Source organism: Ranitomeya imitator, chromosome 4 (assembly GCF_032444005.1).
Source record: "Ranitomeya imitator isolate aRanImi1 chromosome 4, aRanImi1.pri, whole genome shotgun sequence".
Taxonomy (NCBI): Eukaryota; Metazoa; Chordata; class Amphibia; order Anura; family Dendrobatidae; genus Ranitomeya; species Ranitomeya imitator.
Window position 1 is genome coordinate 183,514,906 of NC_091285.1, and position 23,680 is coordinate 183,538,585.

General features: G+C 42.0%; 1 protein-coding gene across 1 annotated transcript in view; it reads left to right on the forward strand.

The window, feature by feature from the left end:
• PPARGC1B (PPARG coactivator 1 beta) overlaps nucleotides 1-23,680 on the forward strand; it is a 118,677-nt gene that overhangs the window by 91,232 nt on the left and 3,765 nt on the right. Inside the window, exons 2-9 of the mRNA XM_069764157.1 lie at nucleotides 799-966; nucleotides 4,571-4,765; nucleotides 8,840-8,956; nucleotides 10,291-11,344; nucleotides 13,890-13,926; nucleotides 14,468-14,532; nucleotides 15,761-16,460; nucleotides 16,871-16,946. Of these exons, the coding sequence (XP_069620258.1) occupies nucleotides 799-966; nucleotides 4,571-4,765; nucleotides 8,840-8,956; nucleotides 10,291-11,344; nucleotides 13,890-13,926; nucleotides 14,468-14,532; nucleotides 15,761-16,460; nucleotides 16,871-16,946 (2,412 nt within the window). The remainder of the gene's footprint in view (nucleotides 1-798; nucleotides 967-4,570; nucleotides 4,766-8,839; nucleotides 8,957-10,290; nucleotides 11,345-13,889; nucleotides 13,927-14,467; nucleotides 14,533-15,760; nucleotides 16,461-16,870; nucleotides 16,947-23,680) is intronic.

Here is a 23,680-nt window from a genome sequence, read left to right on the forward strand (position 1 = left end):
GGCTATGTTCCACGAATATTGCAAAAATAATATTCGCTGCCAATCGTAATCGGAACCGAATTTTGAAAAATTTGCTCAACTGTAGTCCTCATATGTATTGTGCATTGAGGAGAGCAGAGGTAAGTCATAAGGTTTATACTTCCCATTGCTACCTATGCCACTGCAATATTGGATGCAGTAGGACTGAAACCCTAGTCTCAGCGGAAGAGACCGTGGGATGCAAAAAAAAGCATCCGGTAGAGTGATGACACATGACAAACTGTATAATGCCCCTAAGTGCCAGCATGCAGGGTCGCTTGAAACTGATCATACGGTTAAGACTGCTATCCCTCCCAACCTAATTCCCAAATACATGGGAACCCTAGGTTCAGCCATTGGAGAATGGGGAGACACCCCCATTCACATGACATGGTCTGCTCTGAGTATCCCACCAAAATTGATGGGTCAGCCATTTAATGTGTGTGATCAGGTTTACATTGGAAAGTGTGCCCAGCTTGCTTTTCCTTTTTAAGATCTGCAGCTCTGTCAACTTTTGCCCTCTTTCTAGAGAGGATTGGCAAAATGCATGTTTTGCACTCCCAGTGGTATGGAGTAATATGTTAGCCCCCTTACTTATCAGGTCATTTATGCTTTCAAAGTGCAGTCTTGACTTTTGGAACATATTTTTTTTTTTCTGTGCTAGATGTCGGAGGCCTCCAAAGCTATTTATCTGTGCTGTCAATAATGGGATTTTCCTGATGCCCTGTAGTGCGAGTCATTTTGCTTATCATCATCATGTGTCTTTTGCTTCTCTTTTAGGAGCCTGGTGAGGAGTCTCTGTCGCTGGACTTCCCCGAGATCGATCTGTCCCAGTTGGATGCCAGTGATTTCGACACTAACAGCTGCTTTAATGAGTTACAGTGGTGTAATGATCAGTCGGAGAATGAGTCCAGCCAGTACAGCACCGATGACTCCGAACTATTTCAGGTGAATACGGACTCTTTACATATCCACTTATTTTAAATAGCTCATTGGAAAGACATATGGTCCATACAGCTACTAATACTTAAACATAGACATAGATTGACTGGTTATGGGAACACCAAGAGGCTACTGGGCGGATCGGTGTTATTACTCCCTTCACGAGGATCCTTATCTTAAGCAGGTTTATGCTGGCCAGTGAACAATGGGCGCTCAATTAAGGCTCCATGCATCTCTGGGGATAAACAATCGTTAATACGATGTAACACATCCCTTATTGGGCAATTTTTAGGCTCCTTTTTCAGCTGATCATTACTATGTTTACATGGACCAGTGATCGGAAGCAATCATTACAAAGTATAGCATAAGTACATCCTTTCTTTTTCTATAAGGGTATGTGTCCACGTTCAGGATTGCATCAGGATTTGGTCAGGATTTTCCATCAGTTTTTGTAAGCCAAAACCAGGAGTGGAACAATTAGCGGAAAAGTATAATTTAAACATATGCACCACTTCTGTATTTATCACCCACTCCTGGTTTTGGATTACAAAAACTGATGGAAAATCCTGACCAAATCCTGATGCAATCCTGAACGTGGACACATACCCTTACGGTATTTTCCTCCCAACCAATTAGTTTGTTTCCATCATCAGGTTTGGATTACACAGAGGACTATTGAATGAATTTTCCACCTAAATTTAAGGTTCTCATTTGTCAGCATGGATTTGGACTCTCTGAGGATCTGTTAAATGCACCGTACAGCCTGTTTGGGAGTTTGGGTTTAAACACCTCTGATGTCTCGGAGACTGCAGCAAAGTCTGTAAGAAGACTAAGGGGATTTGGGAGCTAGGTTACCGGCAGGTTACAGAAAACGCAAGCATCAAACTCTGGAAATGGCTTAGAGTTTGAAACGAAATTGCCGAAGAAGCGGAAAGCTTTTCCTCTTTGTGGAATAAACAAATCAATTCCATCTCGATCTCTCAATAAACCCAAGCTCTGCTTTAGAGCACTCATCTGGGTACTGGGAGACATAAACGAGAAACGGTCTGAAAGTCCACATAAAATATAAGTGCACTGCTTGTTTCAGGGCAGTTTTCAGTCCCCATTTTTCATGAGCTAATACACTGTATGACAAAATGTCTCATACCGACAACCTATAAATCTGTTGCTGTAGGTCAGACGTCCCTTTTTAGGAATAAATCCCCGCAGTGTGCATTGTAGATATTGATTTTATCATTATTAAGGTGATCTGACCATAGTGTGTAGCCGACTCTAAACATGAGTGACGTGTATATTTACTCTTACTTTATAAATTGTCTTTCTAGTGAATATAACCCGTTAACATTGGGAAATAGTCAGAACAAGAATATAACCATAACAAATTAGAAGCGGAGAGTAATGTGCATAATCACCTTGAGGTTCATATTAGAATTATGGAACAATATTAAGAATTCGTAGAACAAGAGGAAATTTTTGTTAAAGCTGACCATACGTGCCAAATAGCTGTCTCTCCCAACCAACCCTTCCCTCATACGCATACATGCCAGATAGCTGTCTCTCCAGAACAACCCTTCCCTCATACACAGACATGCCAGATAGCTATCTCTCCCGACCGTCCCTTCCCTCATACACATACATGTCAGATAACTGTTCTGACGACCACCACTTACCTCTTGGCATACATGCCAGATGGCAGTCTCTCCCGACTACATCTTACCTCATACACCTACATACTAGACAGCTGTCTCTACCGACCATACCTTACTTCATAAGCATACATGCCAGATAGTTATCTCTCCTGGCCACACCTTCCCTCATACACATACACAGCAGATATCTGCCTCTCCTGACCACACCTTCCCTCATACGCAGACATGCCAGATAGCTGTCACTCCAGATCAACCCTTCCCTCATACATATACATGCCAGACAGCTGTCTCTTCAGAACAACCCTTCCCTCATACACATACATGCCAGACAGCTGTCTCTCCAGAACAACCCTTCCCTCATACACAGACACGCCAGATAGCTATCTCTCCCTACTGTCCCTTCCCTCATACACATACATGTCAGATAACTGTTCTGACGACCATCCCTTATGTCTTCTTGGCATACATGCCAGATGGCAGTCTCTCCCGACTACATCTTACCTCTTACACATACATACTAGACAGCTGTTTCTCCCGACCATACCTTACTTCATAAGCATACATGCCAGATAGTTATCTCTCCTGACCACACCTTCCCTCATACGCATACATAGCAGATATCTGCCTCTCCTGACCACTCCGACCACTCCTTCCGTCATACGCATACATGCCAGATAGCTGTTTCTCCAGATCAACCCTTCCCTCATACATATACATGCCAGACAGCTGTCTCTGCAGAACAACCCTTCCCTCATACACATACATGCCAGACAGCTGTCTCTCCCGACCATACCTTACTTCATAAGAATACAAGCCAGATATCTGTCTCTCCTGACCACCCCTTCCGTCATACACATAGCAGATAACTGTCACTGCTGACCACGTGTTCTGTCATACACATACATGGCAGGTATCTGCCTCTCATGACCACCCCTCTGTCATGCACATACATGGCGGATATTTGTCTCTCCTGACCACACCTTAGGACAGCTCCAAACACTTTTGAGAACTGAGCAGAGCTCGGTTGGGATGGGGCCTGGCCAAGTACACCTGACAAATTCATCACTGGCTATCATACATTTATGTTCCTTAGCACAGCATCTAAAAGATGTACATGCCTTTTAATGAATTTGGGGTATCTTATTCCGGCACACTCAATCAAGACTAGTGTACAAAACATCAGTCATGATGAATCTGAGCCTTAGTATCTTTATCTGCATTTTTACTTGAAAGGTTAATTTTGGCTAAAGGGCATGTCTTGGTTTAGCTTGATGTAAGTTAATACCCACCAACTTGCCAGAGAAACTCCTTCCCTCTTGTTCATACACTTAAGGTGGCCACACATTGGACAAACTCGGGCTGAGTCTGCCAACCTTGTCAGAACTGGCTAACCCAACTAATATGGCAGATGTCAGATAAAAGAAGGATTGGGCATATTCATTTTAACACGCTAGATCCTTTGCTCTCAAGAAAGATAAGAGATGTGAAAGGCAGTGGCTTACTCTTCTCTTGAGAACACTGAGAATCTGTTTTTTTTTCGTGGTGAGTCTTTGGCTGTAGACATTATATGGTAATTGGGTGTATGACTAGTGAAATGACATTAATGAAGCTGGATAATACATGTTGGAAATTAGAACATTTGATTAGCTGCATTCTGCTTTTTGCATTATAATGTGGAGATTAAAAGAGTAGATCTGACAAACTGTACCACAACCATCTCGGTTCATAATAGATCTGTTACATCCCTCACCAAAAGATCATTCCTGTTTGGGTTTATTTTATAGATGGGCTTCAAAATGTGACATCCTGTAATTAAGCCATACATATCACATCCATTTTAGTTTTGCTATATTATTATATAACTGTGATGAGCAGAACGCCTCTAATAAATCGGACATAAATATACTGTATATATACCATACATAGTGCTAAATATTAATGTCACTTTTTCTCTTTTTTAGATTGATGGAGAAAATGAGGCCTTACTGGCGGCCCTCACACAGACACTAGATGATTTTCAGGAAGATGATATCAACTTCTCAGCCTTCATATCCTCTGAAGATGGGGACATCTACCCCGCACCTGCCCTTTCGCCAAAACCCAGCCGCCCAGCTGAGTTCCCTAAGGGTCTAGAAACTGAAGATGAGCTGTCTATAGTAAGAATCACTTCCTACTGTTTAAAGTGGAAATGGATGAGGCCCTGAATAGCCGCCTGCATGGGTATGATAGGCACCAAAGGTCTGAATTTTTTCATTTAAGGCTTTAAAAATATACAAAACTCATCCATATGTTGTTTGTGTAATATGTTCTTACTAGTATCCAGGACCTAGATTTCTTTTTAAGGGGCAGTTCACATGTTCACGCACATGGGACAGTCTTCCAATACCCTAGAACTGGCTGCTGGAATTATATGTATGACATGATGTTTTATTTGCAGGGGATAATGTAATTTGGCGATAAACACAGAAGTTCCAATTGTCCAGTTCCATGTAATATTACTACAAAGCTGTAATCAGCTCCTAAAACTATGAGAGCCAGATTTGTTTATTATGCTTTTATATTAAATTCTCCCCATATAATCATTGCGGTTGTGTCTCTAGGTAATATTAAAGAGGCTGCATTATTGACTGTAATTAATAGTTACATGTTCTTCTCACAAAATTAGAATATCATCAAAAAGTTAATTTATTTCAGTTCTTCAATACAAAAAGTGAATCTCATATTACATATTACAAACAGAGTGATCTATTTCAAGTTTTTATTTCTGTTAATGTTGATGATTATGGCTTACAGCCAATGAAAACCCAATAGTCATTATCTCAGTAAATTAGAATACTTAGCAAAAATCACCTGCAAAGGCTTCCTAAGCATTAAAAAGGTGCCTTAGTCGGTTTCTATAGGCTCCACAATCATGGGGAAGACTGCTGACTTGACAGATGTCCAAAAGGCAGTCATAGACACACTTAACAAGGAAAGTAAATTTTGCATTTCATTTGGAAATCAAAGTCTCCAGAGTCTGGAGGAAGAGTGGAAAGGCACACAATCCAAGCTACTTGAGGTCTAGTGTGATGTTTCCACAATCGGTGATGGTTTGGGGAGCCATGTCATCTGCTGGTGTAGATCTACGGTGTTTTATCAAAACCAAAGTCAGCGCAGCCATCAACCAGGAAATTTTAGAGCACTTCATGCTTCCCTATGCCGAAAAGCTTTTTTGGAGATGTAAATTTTATTCTCCAGCAGGACTTGGCCACTGTCCACACTGCCAAAAGTACTAATACCTGGTTTAAAAACAACAGTATCACTGTGCTTGATTGGCCAGCAAACTCTTCTGACCTTAACCCCATAGAGAATCTATAAGGGTATTGTCAAGAGAAAGATGAGAGACACCAGACCCAACAATGCAGACGAGCTGAAGGCTGCTATCAAAGCAACCTGGGCTTCCATAACAACTCAGCAGTGCCACAGGCTGATCGCCTCCATGCCACGCCGCATTGATGCAGTAATTGATCCAAAAAGAGCCCCAGACCAAGTACTGAGTGCATTTACTGAACAAACATTTTAAGTAGGCCAACATTTGGGATTTTAAAATCATTTTTTTAAGCTGCTGTTATAAAGTATTCTAATTTACTGAGATAATGACTTTTGGGTTTTCATTGGCTGTAAGCCATAATCATCAACATTAACAGAAATAAACACTTGGAATAGATCACTCTGTAATGACTCTATCTAATATATGAGTTTCACTTTTTGTTTTGAAGAACTGAAATACATTTTTTGATGATATTCTAATTTTGTGAGAAGCACCTGTATTTTTTCTCTTAAATTCATGTCCTTAGTGTATTTCAATTTTAGTGTGGAGTAAATTGTAACAATTACATTTCTCCATTATAGCTATCTTTTCATTGTGAGTTAAGCCTTACAGGGACACTTTAAAAGTAGTCCTGTTAAAATTACTATGCGGATTGAATAATGAGGGGTGGCACATGGTTCATTTCTTGGATTTAACTACTATGAGGCCCTGTTGATATCATATTCGGTGTCGACAATTAAATATGCGTTTAACATTTACCCTAAAACGTTGACCGAAGTATACAGATTTATGCTTGTGTCTGCGTCCTTTAATTGTAAAAACGTACAGAAACATTAATGATGAGTGAACGTGCTGGTATAAGGTGTTATCCGAGCATGCTCGTGTGCTAACCGAGTGTTTTCGGCGTGCTTGAAAACTATGCTCGAGACCTCACAGCTGAATGTCTCGCGGCTCTTAGACAACCGCAGCACTTGCAGGGATTGCCTGTTTGTTATTCAATCCCCGCATGTGTTGTGGCTGTCTAGCAGCCGGGAGACATTCAGCTGCGAGGACTCGAGCATATTTTCGAGCACGCCGAAGACACTCGGTTAGCACACGAGCATGCTCGGATAACACCTTGTTGGACCACGCTCGCTCATCACTAATAAACATATAAAGTGTGTACCTATTTTTTGCTTCTTCCCTCCCCTCTACCTCTTTAGTCACAGGTCTCTTCTTTGGGCCACATATGAGCGTTGGATGATGGGGGATAGTTAATTTTTTTTTTTTTTGCTCTATCTCCTACCAAAAACAAATTAAAAGCATATACATTTAAATTAGTTTTCCACTGGTATTAATATGGACCCCAAATACTCTGAATACCAATAACAAAGCAGGTAACCTCCCCTGCCAGGGACAGCGCTAGCTCCTCGCTGTTGTTTGGGCCTCAGAATATTGGCTGCCATTTTTTTTCAAGGATATTCACTCGCCAAACAGCATAAACATGATGTGAGCAGGGCCTAAGGCTACATTCACATTTTGGCACTGTAAGTCACATCATTGTGGTTTCCATTTAAGCCAGAAACCACAATACAATGTGCACAGAGCCTAAAATTTTTCGTTTTTTAAATTTTGTGTTTTGTTTTTTTTGCAATATAAGGTATTTGTGAGTAGTAATTTAAATATATAAACACACACAGATCATGCTGTGTATATATATATATATATATATATATATATACACAGCTCTGGCAAAAATTAAGAGAGCACTGCAAAATGTTCAGTTTGCCTGAATTTTCTCTTCATAGGTATATTTTTTAGTAAAATGTAAATTGTTCATTTATTCTATAAACTACTGACAACGTCTGCGAATTTCCTAACAATAAATGTTGCATTTTTTTGCTGATCAAGAAAAATGGTGAAAATTAAGAAAACCCCCCAAGTGCATTCAGACCTCAAATAATGCAAAGAAAACAAGTTCATAATCATTTAGAAACAACAATACTAATGTTTTAACTCGGGAAGAGTTCAGAAATTAATATTTTGTGGAATAACCATGATTTTTAGTCACAGCTTTCATGCGTCTTGGCATGCTTTCCACCAGTCTTTCACACAAAAATGTAAGCAGTTCTTCTTTGTTTGATGGCTTGTGACTATCCTTCATCCTCTTGATTACATTCCAGAGGTTTTCAATGGGGTTCAGGTCTGGAGATTGGGCTGCCCATGACAGGGATTTGATGTGGTGGTCTCATAATTTTTGCCAGAGCTGTATATGTTCAAAGGGCTATCAGACAGCATAAAAAGCATATTTCCATGTCTGAAATGAAAATACCTGTCCCTCTGCGGTGGTTACAACTGGATAGAAGTTTAGAAACAGCCAATGGCTATGATGGGCATCAGAGGCGACATACTATTGGTCCAACCTGTGCCACCACACAGGGGCCTAAGAACTAAAGGGACCCACTTCTACCTCCAAATCAGGTGCAATTGTGCATTATGATATATGACTGCAAAGCGCCCATATATTGTTCTTATACAAGGACCCTTTTCTGTCTGTGACCGCTCCTGATAGGAATACCCCTTTAAAAAAAGTAAACGGCCTACTGCCAACTTACTATCCGTATACGACATTATTCATAAATAGAAGAAAATGTATAGTGTTTCCCGATCATTTCTTGGTAGCTGTGCAGTCCACTTACATATATGATGTACGCAAGTGGTGTCATGATCCCGACAATTTTTTCTCACTGCCATATAAATAAGACACGTATTAATATCCAATTATTAGACTAGCTGATGCCTCCACTTTTGCTGTGTTCAGTTCGCTTATGCAACTAAAGACATGCCAGTATCTTAGTGCCGCCGCGCTTACAACATGTACTTATGATTTTCTCATTTTCAATGTATGGTCTCTGATGTGTCTTCACTTCATGTTTTACAGCTTAGGAAGTTGCTTCTTTCTCCTGCACAGACGCCCACAGGCTCTGATGCACACAATGAGAGCAGTTCTCGACATCAAGGAACCTCAAAGGTCCGTCTTCAGCGGCAATGTTTGAAGGTAAAGTCAGCCTTGTAGTTTTTATCTCTTTGTTTTTATCATTGTGTATGACCACATTCTTAAAGTGTGACTGTCATTTTACAAAAGTTTTTATACCTGATAGTCGCTGTATAGCTTTGTTGGTCAGTGGTGGTTCCGGTCCTGAGACCTTCTCCGATTGGTCAGAACACCACTCTGAAGTGCTCAGCTCCTGTATGAAGTGCACACAGAGTGGTGGAGTCGCTCAATAATACGTCTATGGCTTCATACATTACTTACTGCTGAGTCTGTACAGTGCTCTGTGCACACAGCTCAAGCAGCAGCTGCGCACTCGGAGTGGTGTTTTCACTGATCAGTGGTTCTCAGCAGCACTATACAGATCCCTTAATGTTATGCCCAAGGGTTTGGAATATTATGAAAGGTCAAAACTCAACAAGCATTATAAACACAAAATGACCCAACCCGCATAATTAAAGCCTAACCTTTAACCTAATGTAGGGTAGTATCCTCATCTGCGAGAGTGGGTGTCAGCATGAGACAAGAAGAGCCCCGCGGTAAAGTGCTAGAGTGCAAAGTATAAATTAGAATAAAGGCATAGTACAAAAGCGTTTCTAAACTGAAAGCATCTCCAGTCTTTCCTTTATCCATACAGATATTAGTGTGGTCATATGCTTTAATAGTTTGTGAAATTTTTTAAAAGCCTATATTAAAGCATCCAGCAAATATAACAGTTTAGATACCGTTTGTAGAGTGGACCTAGTCGGCCAATATAACAGTTTAGATACACTTTGGAGAGTGGACCTAGTCGGCCAATATAACAGTTTAGAGACATTTTGGAGAGTGGACCTAATCGGCCAATATAACAGTTTAGATACCGTTTGGAGAGTGGACCTAGTCGGCCAATATAACAGTTTAGATACATTTTGGAGAGTGGACCTAGTCGGCCAATATAACAGTTTAGATATATTTTGGAGAGTGGACCTAGTCGGCCAATATAACAGTTTAGATACACTTTGGAGAGTGGACCTAGTCGGCCAATATAACAGTTTAGAGACATTTTGGAGAGTGGACCTAATCGGCCAATATAACAGTTTAGATACCGTTTGGAGAGTGGACCTAGTCGGCCAATATAACAGTTTAGATACCGTTTGGACAGTGGACCTAATCGTCCAATATAACAGTTTACACTTTTGAGAGTGGACCTAATCGTCCAATATAACAGTTTACACTTTTGAGAGTGGACCCATTCGGCCAACATAGCAGTTCAACTACACTATGGAGAGTTGGAGCCATTTATGCCGACAGATGCTGGTTATTTCCGATTTTGAGTTGTAATAACAAAAATTCTCTTGCAGGTGGAGAGTCCAACAGAAAGACTGACCTGCATTCCTCAAGCACAGGGCAGAAGCTGTAGTGAACTACACAGACATTTGGTATCAACCACGTGTGTCCCTCAACCTGCAGTTAAGGATGAAAGCAATAAAGGAGAAAATGATCTGAATGAAGAGGAGCTCAGCGAAGATGAGTCTGGGAGCTCCTGGCCATTGTATACTTTACATGAACAGGATCCACAGTTCACTTGTGAGAAGGAAAAGAAAGCAGTGGTAGACCTCATCCGGTATATGCACACCTACTGCCTTCCACCCAAAAAGCATCATAGTGATGAGAAGCACCAGCAATCTAACAGCCTCTTAAAGAGAGCTAAAAGTGGTTCCACACAAACCCTACATAATTGTGGAATCAAAGTGAACTTGGCAAATGCCAAAGGAAACTGTCTTACATTGGGCATGTTTAAAAGGGCAAAGCGAGCCCAGTCTGGGTCCTCAATATTGAAAGAACTCCTAGCGAGGGACATTTGTGAGGACGTGAGCAAGCCATATCGGCTGGCACAGCCAGTATATGCAGCATTCTCAAATTTATTTTGCAGTCGTCTGCCAGAAGATAAAATAGAAGGGGGGTTAGAGAAGGGGATTAAACCTGTATTGGAGAAAACTGAAAAGCAATATCTGGCTCTCAAGAAAGAGGGCCGATGTATGGGAGCAGGTTCTGGAAGCTCAGCACATATTGCTCAAGAGCAGGTGACCAATAAATCTGCCTCTAAACAGGAATGCTCTGTTTATGTGAGACGTTCGAGCAGACTAAATCCAGAGTTCTGGTTTACTGAAACCTCTCCACAGACATGTATAGCACGAACGGATGCAGACAGCCAGCTCCCGGCAGCACAGAACCTCTGTTTGACAGTGGAACCTTTTGTTGACGATGAGCAGGTTGCTGAAATTGAAGTTGGAGAGTCAAATGAAGCAAATGGCCAAACAGAACTGGATAGAGCTCTACAGGATCTAGACATCCTTCAGAGTGATACCCTAGAAGTACAACGTGACATTGCCAATCAACAGTGTCATCCGCAAGGTAAGGCAGATTCGAAAACCATGATGTGCTGTGTAATCCAAGAGTTTAATCTGACTGATAGCAAGGTGTGATTTAGTTTTCTATAGTGCCAGTTTGGACAAGAGCAGAACGAACAAGGTAATAAACTTAAACTTTCAAAGGACTAGTTCTCTGTTCACATCTGTATCACAGAAAGTATCCTCTTTCACTCAGTTTGAAATTGGCGACATTGCTGCACACCAGGAGGAACAGTTACAGAGAAAATTGACTGCCAAGGAAAGATGCTACATCCACCATGCTACACTCTGGGTATGGTGTACTTCTGGTGATGCGCCAAACATACCTTTTGAAATTATGGCCAATAAGATCAACTTTGGAGTCTTCAGACCGTAACTCGTTTTCCCACATGCTTTTGGCAGACATAGATTTTGGCAAAACATGACTGAGCTTGGATGTTTTTTTTTGTAAGAAAAGGCTTCCATCTTGACACCCTACCCACTGGCCAGACATATGAAGAATACGAGAGCTTGTTGTCACATGCTTTAAGCAACCAGTACTTATTGGAACTTGCTGCAGCTCCTTTAATGTTGCTGTAGGTTTCTTGGCTGCCTCCCGGACCAATTTACTTCTTGTCTGTTCAGCAATTTTTGAGGAACATCCAGTTTTAGGTAAATGTCACTGTTGTGGCAAATTTAAAGGGGTGTCCAAAAGAACACTGATTTAATCATAAATCTCTGTGTAATATAATAATGTAATCTAGCTAAAAATACTCCACCACTCCCTCTCTACTCCCTCTATCTGCTTTTTTTTTTTTACCAACTTCCTGTTTGCTGATACTTGGTTTGAGAATCCCCAGTGCATGCTGGCATACTCTGGGACAGAGGCTGCTGTCCCTATCCTAAAAAATAAGCATCAGTGATGTCCATTTCAGGGGCTAGTCTAGTCCTTGCTCTACTGAGCATATGCTGGTGTTCACTTCCGACGTATGCTTAGTTGGATCTTTTGCCGACTTCTCACTTCTCATCAGAGCCGATGTGGGAGTGTGCTGTTACTGTGCATTGAAAAAAATAGTGCACAATGACAAAAACATACCTTGGTAATGAGTAATGATGCATGCTCAGTAGAGCAGGGACTAGCCCAGCCCCAGAGATGGAAGTCACTGATAACACTTCATTTCAGGGAGGATACAGAAGCTGAGGCAGTGACTGCAGTCTTTTCCCCCTGATGATGTCTTGTTTGAGTATCCCACCATGTACTGGGTATTCCCAAACAAAGTGTCATCAAACAGGAAGCTGGTAAAAGAAAAAAAAACTAAAGCAGAGAGAGTAGAGAGGGAACGGTAGGGAATTTTTAATTAAAGTATATTAGAAAATAATGTGATTATTACACTTAATAGAGACTTAGGATTAAATCAGTGTTAGTTTTGGATCACACCATCTAACACGTTTGAAATTTTATTTGTACCCATCTCCTGACTGATAACCTTCAACAATGAGATCCCTTTGCTATGTTGTAAGCTGATTTTTGTAACATGAAACTAAAAAAGTCATTAAATTCCTACTAGAAAAGCTAGACTTTCTATGGGGTTAATCAGACTCCCTTCACATGAACGCAACCACATCCCCAGCTATCAGACGGTGTTCACACTTATGCGACCATAAGTTCATTTTAGTTTTGTTAGTTTTTGTAGACTTTTTATATCCACCGTATATTATCAAAACTACAGCAGGAAGCCTAGAAATTTTTCAGAGGGGCTTTGTGCTCTCACTCAATATTGGTGCACTGTGATCAGACTTCACTATTATGATAGTCTCATGACAAATCAAATGAGCAATGAGAATGGCAGTTCGTAGCATGGCAATGAATATTAATGAAAAAGCCGAAAAATTAGTATACCCCAAAAGAAAATGAAAAGGAGTCGTAAATGGCCCCAGGGCCACAATCAATGTCAACTACTTTGTATAGAGTAGCCACATAGGAGGGGATATGGGGAGGGAGTGATACTTTCTCTCAACAATGTACCTTAAACAATCACCCTACCCGACCTCGGATGTTGGCAAAATTGGCACCCCGCTTGGCGGTGTCATCTTACCTTAGGACACCCTAGAGAAGCCTAATAGCGGTTTGTCAGGGTAATGACACATGGATATCACTCCTTTTCATTTTTTTTTGTTATGGGGGGGTATGTTCATTTTTTTTTACCTTTTTAATTAATATTGATAAAGAATATATTTCATTTGGTGGTTGGTTGGTTGTTAGAGACCTTTATTTCCTCCAGTCATATGTTACCTAGTCAGACAATAAGCTTAAGAATTCATCGTCAGAACTTATACAAAAATTACATTAAAAATGCCGTTAGGAGAAAGGATCAGTGTGGGTTTCTGCATCCACATTTAATAATCCTTTCTCGCATAGTACAGGTAATTGGGATTTTGGCATTCGAGTCAGACCTGGTGTTCTCATTAGGTTTCTATAGGCTTTAGCACCATCCAGTGGAGAAAATGAGTATTGCTCCTAGATGTATTTCATTATATTCCAATAATATAATTTACTTTTATACTTTCAGATAATACCGGATGCTCTCCATTGTCTCCAACTGAAACGTAAGCACTTTATATACTCCTGTCTTATATGCAATCATCAGCTATTTTTTTACAAGCCAATTTTATATATTTTTTTAAATTCCTGACAAGCTGTCTTTGATGATGAAGCACCTATAAGAAAGAAACACAAAGGCCTTCCTCAGTCTTTCCACAAATGCCCATTGTGGAAATTAAGCACCTGTACCAATATAATTCTTCATGTTATCCATTTTGCCCTACATGCTCAGTGTTTCACACTGCCACCTTGTGGTAAAAGAGTTCCCTTTCGTATTTACCCTTCTAGGCCTTTTTTCTTCACTATGAAGCTTGTCTTTCTTCATTTATCGTATTGAAAGTGTCTGTTTTTTTATACCATGCTTATTTTGTAAATTTAACTTTGATAATTGAAAGGGGTATACCCCAATTCACCTTCTATTGGTCAAAAATGGCTGTGCATTTATTGAAAATTTAGGCGCAGAAGCCAGAAATACCCTTTGTATTCTTAGCGCATTAGTTTGGCAATGCTTGGCTTCAAAATGGGTTTCTTTTTGCTCTTTTGCAGCAGCCCTACATTTGAAAAGAGGACGTTCGAGCAAGGACTTACTGTTGAGTTGTGTGGGACTGCAGGTAAGGACTGTATTCTGTTCTATGTGTGTTTCATTAGGAGTCTGTTGTTAGCATGTACTTTCCTCTTTTTAGGGGCTTTTTACTGTTAGTTTAACAATAATAACTGAATCACCCCTGCAGGACTTCCCAATAAGTATCAATCTGGTTGTCTTAAAGGGATTATGCCATTAACCAAAGTATATTTTAATAAATAGATCTTGGAATAATAATACTTTCCACAATTATATGTGTTTAAATAAAATGTTCCTGTGCTGAGATAATCTTATAAATGTGCCCCTGCTGTGTATGGTGTAATGGCCGTGTCTGACCGTACAGGAACATGGTCTGCTCATACCAAATCTCCTGGGCAAGGAAGGAAGCAAAAGAGGATACAGACAGCACAGCAGAGGAACGCAGCTGATTCTTTTTGTGAGGTAAAACATTTCACTGCCAGTTTCTATACTATGTTTTACCTCACAGAAAGAATCAGCTGTGATCCCATACTGTAGTGTCTGTATACTCGTTTGCTTCCTTCAAAAAGTCTGTGGAACCAGAAGGCCCAACACAGCACAACAGAACAGAAGTTTGACTTTTCCGCATCCAAATCTAGAATGAGAAAGTGCATGGCAGTCAAACTGAGGTCACATCGCCTCGGTGCACTCTGATTGGTGCGATCAACGTCATTGTCCGATTGCACTAATTAACACTGGGCCTGGGGATGCTGTCGTTGCTAGGCTCTAGCCTATGATCGGTGCTGTAAAACCAATCATAGGCTGGACATCAGTGTTTCAGGCAGTAAAATTGCCTGAAGCACTGAAAACGCTGTGATTGGTTGTTCAGAATTGAACAGCCAATCACAGCGATCCTAGTTGCTTTTCCACTAAAATCACACCTAGGCAGTATGCCAAGCTCCAGGGTTTCCTATCTTACCCCCATTCAGATGTGCCCTTCTGTGCAGGGCTACACACAAAATTCACCATCTAGAGATCTGCTTTTAATGGCTGTTTGCTCCACCTGGTGCTAATGCATCAAACTCCTAGAGAGCCGCGAGGCACACATCACGGGCCCGCGAGCCACATGTGGCTTTTGACCTACAGGTTGGGGACTGCTGCTCTAGATGGTGTTTTTGTGGACAGATACAGCACAGGGATGGATGCAGGGGCTGAAGATGATCTGAAAAATAAACATAAAAAATAAGTAATGGAGGCGTTTGGGGCAAGAATAATCTTGTTGTTTTTTTTCCCAAAAGGACTCACGCCACCCACTACTCCACCATACAAGCCTGCGGAAGAAGACCTGTACAAACCAGAGATCAATCCGGAATCTGTAACTCGAGGTTCACTCCTGTCTTTTAAAGGAGAAGAAGCCGAAGTAACTCTGTCTGTCAATAGGAAACTTTCAAAGAAGCAGCCAGAGAGAACCGAACTATATGCACATTTGAGTCGCTCACAGTCCCTTCCAGCAAACTCTCCCTCACCGGGAAATAAAAGGCCATTTTCCCGATCTTTTGGAGACCATGATTATTGCCAGGTTACGAAATCGGAAACTGTACTCCAGAGAAAAATATTGAAGTCTCTGGATTTACCAAATTGTGGTGAAAAGAAAAAGAAGCAGCACATACCTCCAGCATCACAGCGGAAAATCACCGAAGGGTCTTTGACACAAGACGCCAAAGTCTTAAAAGATCATGAGATTCGAGCCAGTCTCACTAAGCATTTTGGCTTTCCAGATAATACTCTTAAAGAGGAAGAGGATGATGTTACATGTATTAACCCTGAGTATGACTCGGTTTTTGAGGACAGCGACTGCAGTTCTCCTGACGAGGCCTGCCTGTCACCTCTTAGGGCAAAGTCGTGTTCTAGAAGGAGCCCCCAATCCCAGTTACAGAGCTATCGTCAAGCCACCACTGCTAGAGTTATCAGCTCATCCGACAGCAAGAGGACACATAGGTACAGTATATATATATATCGCTGTGCTTGCATGCGCTCAATCTTATGCATGGTGCATGTCTACAGATAGCTTTTAGTGACGGCAGCAGATCGGGGTAGGTGCCAGGTGGCGCCCGCTTTCTACATTCTGCTCGCCGTCGAGATATTTTTTTTACTAACATTTCATCCTGCCATACCGTAATATTGCTGATGCTTGTGCTGGATGCCTAGTATCTGGTCACAGTAAATTAGATGGCCCAGAGGTTTCCTGCAATAGCATAAGCTATGCCGCTAAATTATTCATATCCGCGACATTTACCTTTTGCATAATACTCCTTATGGCTTCTCTGTGTGTGCTGACAATAGAAATTGACTGTAGGAATAGACTGAAAATATCTTTACTGATTTTTTTTTTATGTGTCTTTAAGCAGGTGTGAAAGCAATGAAGAGAGACAGACTGGAAGCTTGAGCCAGAGGCAAATCCAGCGGAGGAGGCAGAAGGCCATTGTGAGTAGTGAAGCTTTCTATACATTCTGTAACTTAGTGCATCAAAGCAAGGGGAAAAGTACTCAGGGATCAATATATAGGATCCGAAAATAGGCCACTTCTATAAGCTTAAAGCTAAGCCATGACTGTAGCGGGGTCTACCAAGCTGGGGTACCTCTTTCAGTACCACCCCGTGTTTCAGGAGGTCCACTCTGCTTTGGCTGGAGTCTGAATGAAGGACGCTGGCTGGAATTCCTTGGTTACCTGGGAGCATATAAAAGATCACTGCTTCTCCACGTATTTCCAGTCTGACAACACTTTACCCACAGGACACAGAATATATAACACAGATACAGAGGGCAGGCCAGACATACATTACAATAGCCGCAGGGGGCCAGAGCCTGCCAATATTTACTGTGGGAATTACAAAGGTGGGGGGAGGACAGAAGGGGGATATCTTGTCCCCTCTGCCCAGGGGCGCAGCCTGTGGACTCATGCATCTCACATGGAACCTATTATACATGCATATGACTGCACAACATATTCTGAGTGCTGAGTGGTTCCGTAACACGAAAGTACTCATGAATCAATATATAGGATCCGAAAATAGGCCACTTCTATAAGCTTAAAGCTAAGCCATGACGTCCCCCTGCATTTAACGCATGGCCCCTGACTCCTCATACCTATGTGCTGGGCACGGTGTAGGATTCCCCTGAGTTAGACCAATGCTGCAAGTGCTCTTCCATTGCAGAGGTGTTGTGTACAGGGTCAGGCTGTAAAAAAAGGCCTTGGGGATGCAATCTTCTAGGTAAGCGAGGGAAATGCTCATGGGGTCAGTGAACCTTCCTGACGCAGCAACTTCTGATGCACGTTCTCCATACGTTCTCAGGTAACCCTGAGGCCAAATGTAAAGTGCGCGCATTATGGACGAGAGCTGGCGTGTGCAGATCCGGATGATAAAGGGGGGTATTCCCATCTCAGACATTTACAGCACGTGGCGTAAATGTCTAAGAAAAAGTGGATCTCAAATCTCCATAGTGGAGCCCCGTCTTGCATTGCAAGGAATGAAGCAATGGCTGCTCATTTGCAGCGTCTCCATTTAGTATTTGGGAGTTTCTTTGTAGAGCGCAGTGGAGAAAATTAACGCAGATTTCCATTCGGTCACTGGGAGAATTTAGATGCATATTGTCAAAGCCGAAAAACCAATGTCGTCAATAAAAAAGACAGAAAATCCCAGTTTTTATTGGAAAGCCCAATCCTAATAATGTTTATAGCCGTATCTTTTATTACAGTATTGCTGCTACTTGACGTAATGCTGGCATATTTAGCGAATCCATGATTACTTTATTATGCAGTTATTATGGTAAAGGTCTTTGACATAAAACCCGCTGAGTATTCTCTGCAATCATGTGTAATAAGCTGGTTAAATGCTATCAGTGAAGTGCGATTAGAGGCCAGTCATTTCTAGGGTCAGATATTAGATTCTCCTCATTACTCTGTGTGTTAACAGCTCTCACCCTGGGGTTTATGGTCTCCAATTCATTGTAATTAGTGCTGTGCATTAAAGACAATCTGTCAGCAAGTGTTTGCTATTCAATCTGAGAGCAGCAAAATGTAGGGGCAGAGGGCCTGATTCCAGATATGTGTCACTTGCTAAGCAGCTTGCTGTAGTTTCAATACAATCAGTGTTTTATCAGCAGGTGATTATCACTAGAGGACTAGGTCTCACGTGTAGACCAGTCAGGCAAATCCGTGTAACCACGCCCCCACACAAGAAGCTGCCAATCAGTGCAATGGGCAGGGTTTTACACAGTTTGGCATTCTGCCCACTGCTACATATACAACAGGGGTTCTATCTAAACTACACCAAACAGCCCAGTGAGTGATACATGTCTGGAATCAGGCCCTCTGCCCCTACATCATTTTGTTCTCAGATTACATAGCAACAGCCTGCTGACAGATTGCCTTTAATTTAACTCCTTTAATGCAACTCCTCTGACAATAAGTTCTGATTGCTATGGATTTTAGAGGCTGAACCCTCTGTATTCAAGTCATCACAAGCCCAGCAGTCTATTGGTAGACAAATCCTTCATGTTAGGCCTGATTTGTCAGATCTGTATCCCATCCATTTGTTTGTTTCCTTTCAGTGTTTTATCAGCAGGAGATTATTACCGACTAGCTACCTTGTGCTTGCTAGTCCAACCATGCCTCTAGCACTGATTTGCAGAGAAAAGTGATTCTGCGACAATCCTGCACCAAGTAAAGGAAGAAATACATGGCTGGAATCAGGATCTCAGCTCAGACCATGCTGCTGTCAGATTACATAGCAAAAAACTGCTGACATATTCCCTTTAATTATGTCACTAGTTTTTGGTAATCTTCATATCTAAACTTCTGTCCAATGCTTTGGAATATTCTGTGTTTAAATCCCGCCTGCACATTTAGAAGCTTTTTACTGATTTAAATGTCCTGTCCCTGACAGCAGTGAAATATCTGTAGGTGGCACAATATCAGATTATTCCTCCACCGAAGAATAAAACTCAAAGTTCTTACCCAACAGCCCAGAGCTCCACTTCTGCAATTTGCATGGACCATGATGTCCTTCAAAATTATACTGCTACCAGCCAAATGCATTGGAAATTCAATAAAGAGAGAACGGTGCGACCTCTTCACATTCTTAATGCTTGTTCCATAATTCAGTAGATTTTAATAGGATTTGTCATTTTGATTTTAGGAAGCAAATATCATCTGACCATATTGAATATATAAACGTTGGAGTCTGCGAGCAGCGTCTTCCATATTTAAACTATCTGATGCTTGTTTGTAGTGATGCAGGGAAATATGTACACATTTAGATGGATTACAAGCATTATCTTTTGGAAACACGGCTTTGCTGAATGTGCAAGTGCAGGTTATACGGGAATTTGTCTTCCCAATCTGAGGGCAGCGTAAAATAGAAACAAGACTCCAGCACTGGGTCACTTACTTGACTGTTATACTTGCTGCAGCTCTGCTAGTCTTCTCAATGATGAGCTCTGTCTAACACTGCCCAGGTATTTAATCACCTTCTACTTATGCTGTGCTTAGGCAAAAAGCTGCCAATCCATGGTGGGGTATGAAATTGATGGAGTTCGTGAATATCGAAGACTACATAGCCAAGCTGCAGCAGATAAAAGTGTTTTATCAAAATTACAGCAAGAATCCCAATAAGTGACTTAGCTCTCAAATGTGGCTGTGTATTCCTCCTGACAATTCTTAAGACTTATCTATAGGGGCCTGAGTAACATGTAAACATTTACTGTGAATAAATTACAATTATGTTGGAATCCATATTGTAAAAATGGCTTAAAGAGATTGTCCGATGAAAACCAAGTTCTATCCTATCCTATGGATAGAGAGGGTCCAATCAATAGTATCCATGCAGTAGAGTAGAACGGGTTGGGCATTAGCACTGTCCTTCATAGTAATGGTAAGTGCATAGTAAGTGCTCTTTTGGCAATACAAATTCCTAGTACTACCGATCAGTGCAGATCCAGGCGATCCTGTGGATAGGTGATAAGATCAAGGCGATCCTGTGGATACGTGATAAGATTCAGGTTATCCTGTGGATAGGCGATAAGATCCAGGCGATCCTGTGGATAGGTGATAAGATCCAGGCGATCCTGTGATTAGGTGATAAGATCCAGGCGATCCTGTGGATAGGTGATAAGATCCAGGCGATCCTGTGATTAGGTGATAAGATCCAGGCGATCCTGTGAATAGGTGATGAGATCCAGGGGATCCTGTGGATAGGTAATGAGATCCATGCGATCCTGTCGATAGGTGATGAGATCCAGGTGATCCTGTGGATAGGTGATGAGATCCAAGTGATCCTGTGGAAAGGTGATGAGATCCAAGCGATCCTGTGGATAGGTGATGAAATCCAGGCGATCCTGTGGATAGGTGATGATATCCAGGTGATCCTGTGGATAGGTGATGAGATCCAGGCGATCCTGTGATTAGGTGATAAGATCCAGGCGATCCTGTGAATAGGTGATGAGATCCAGGGGATCCTGTGGATAGCTAATGAGATCCATGCGATCCTGTCGATAGGTGATAAGATCCAGGCAATCCTGTGGATAGGTGATGAGATCCAGGTGATCCTGTGGATAGGTGATGAGATCCAAGCGATCCTGTGGAAAGGTGATGAGATCCAAGCGATCCTGTGGATAGGTGATGAAATCCAGGCGATCCTGTGGATAGGTGATGAGATCCAGGTGATCCTGTGGATAGGTGATAAGATCCAGGCGATCCTGTGGATAGGTGATAAGATCCAGGCGATCCTGTGATTAGGTGATAAGATCCAGGCGATCCTGTGGATAGGTGATAAGATCCAGGCGATCCTGTGATTAGGTGATAAGATCCAGGCGATCCTGTGGATAGGTGATAAGATCCAGGCGATCCTGTGATTAGGTGATAAGATCCAGGCGATCCTGTGAATAGGTGATGAGATCCAGGGGATCCTGTGGATAGGTAATGAGATCCATGCGATCCTGTCGATAGGTGATGAGATCCAGGTGATCCTGTGGATAGGTGATGAGATCCAAGCGATCCTGTGGAAAGGTGATGAGATCCAAGCGATCCTGTGGATAGGTGATGAAATCCAGGCGATCCTGTGGATAGGTGATGATATCCAGGTGATCCTGTGGATAGGTGATGAGATCCAGGCGATCCTGTGATTAGGTGATAAGATCCAGGCGATCCTGTGAATAGGTGATGAGATCCAGGGGATCCTGTGGATAGGTAATGAGATCCATGCGATCCTGTCGATAGGTGATAAGATCCAGGCAATCCTGTGGATAGGTGATGAGATCCAGGTGATCCTGTGGATAGGTGATGAGATCCAAGCGATCCTGTGGAAAGGTGATGAGATCCAAGCGATCCTGTGGATAGGTGAGATCCAGGCGATCCTGTAGATAGGTGATGAAATCCTGGCCATCCTGTGGATAGTCCAAACAGTCAATAGTGGTGCACTCACTTAAAATTGGTGCCCAAAGGAAAAAATCTAATATATAAAGCTGAATGTGTGTATGTGTGTATGTATGTCCGGGATTGGCATCTGCACCGTCACAGCTACAGCCACAAAATTTTGCACAGTCACAAGTCTGGACCCCGAGAGCGTCATAGGCTATATTGTGAGGCGAAATTTTAACCCCGCGCGTTCCAATTCACCAAACAATTTTGCCCCTATCTACATAATGGGGAAAAAAGTGAAAGGAAAAGTGTTGGAGGCGTCGCAGCTACAGCAACAAAATTTTGCACAGTCACACGTCTGGACCCTGAAAGCGTCATAGGCTATATTGTGAGGTGAAATTTTAACCCCGCGTGTTCCAATTCACCAAACAATTTTGCCCCTATCTACATAATGGGGAAAAAAGTGAAAGGAAAAGTGTTGGAGGCGTCGCAGCTACAGAAACAAAATTTTGCACAGTCACACGTCTGGACCCTGAGAGCGTCATAGGCTACGTAGGTGAGGTGAAATTTTAACCCCGCGCTTTCCAATTCACCAAACAATTTTGCGCCTATCTACATAATGGGGAAAAAGTGAAATGAAAAGTGTTGGAGGCGTCGCAGCTACAGCCACAAAATTTTGCACAGTCACACGTCTGGACCCTGAGAGCATCATAGGCTATGTTGTGAGGTGAAATTTTAACTCCGCGCTTTCCAATTCACCAAACTATTTTTCCCCTATCTACATAATGGGGAAAAGTGAAAGGAAAAGTGTAGGAGGCAAATTGACAGCTGCCAGATGTGAACGAGGGGGACTTAAAGAATGAGAGCGATGGAGCAAAAGAGTATATACCGATCAGTTGCTAAGGTGGGGCCCTGACATGAGATACTCACCACACACGGGGATATGAACACACACACAAAATGCGCCACACACTACCACGTGCTTGAACACATATACCACCCTCAGCACACATTTCACCACACATACACCAACCTCGCCACATAAAAGTCGAAACACAAAAGTCGCCACTCAAAACTCGCCACGCGCAAAACTCACCACATGCAAAAACTAGGCTCACGCAAAACTCGCCACAAGTGCAAAACTCACCTCATGGAAAACTCGCCACACGCAAAACTTGCACACGCGGTAAAATTGCCACATGCACAAAATTTGCAACACATGCAAAAGTTGCCTCACACAAAACTTGCACATACTCAAAAGGCACCAGACATAAAACTCACCACGCGCAAAACTCGCCATGCGCAAAACTTGCTGCACACAACTTGCTACACTAACCTGTCACATGCAACTCGACACACAAAAAGTTGCTACACGCATGTTGCCACACAAAACTCATCTCACAAAAGTCGCTACATGCATGTCGCCACACACAACTCAACACACACAACTTGACACATGAAACTCGCCCTAAAACACACACAAGTCTGGTATTATCCTTCAAAAATAAAAATCTGATTAATAAGCAGACAAACTACAAGAGCAACAAATGTACCATATAGGAAATACGGCAGCTGTCAGTCACATGACCTGTCTATTATGTGTATGTGTGAGCTAATATATACTGCCAGGGGGAGGGCTTCCTGTTGGCTGGGGATTTATCAGGCTGCCAATTTAGCTTACAAATACTGAGGTAAAAATACTGACCAAATAACGTGTGAACGAGGTCTAATACAGGAGGAGATGACACACAGGTATATACTATATACAGGAGGAGATGACACACAGGTATATAATATATACA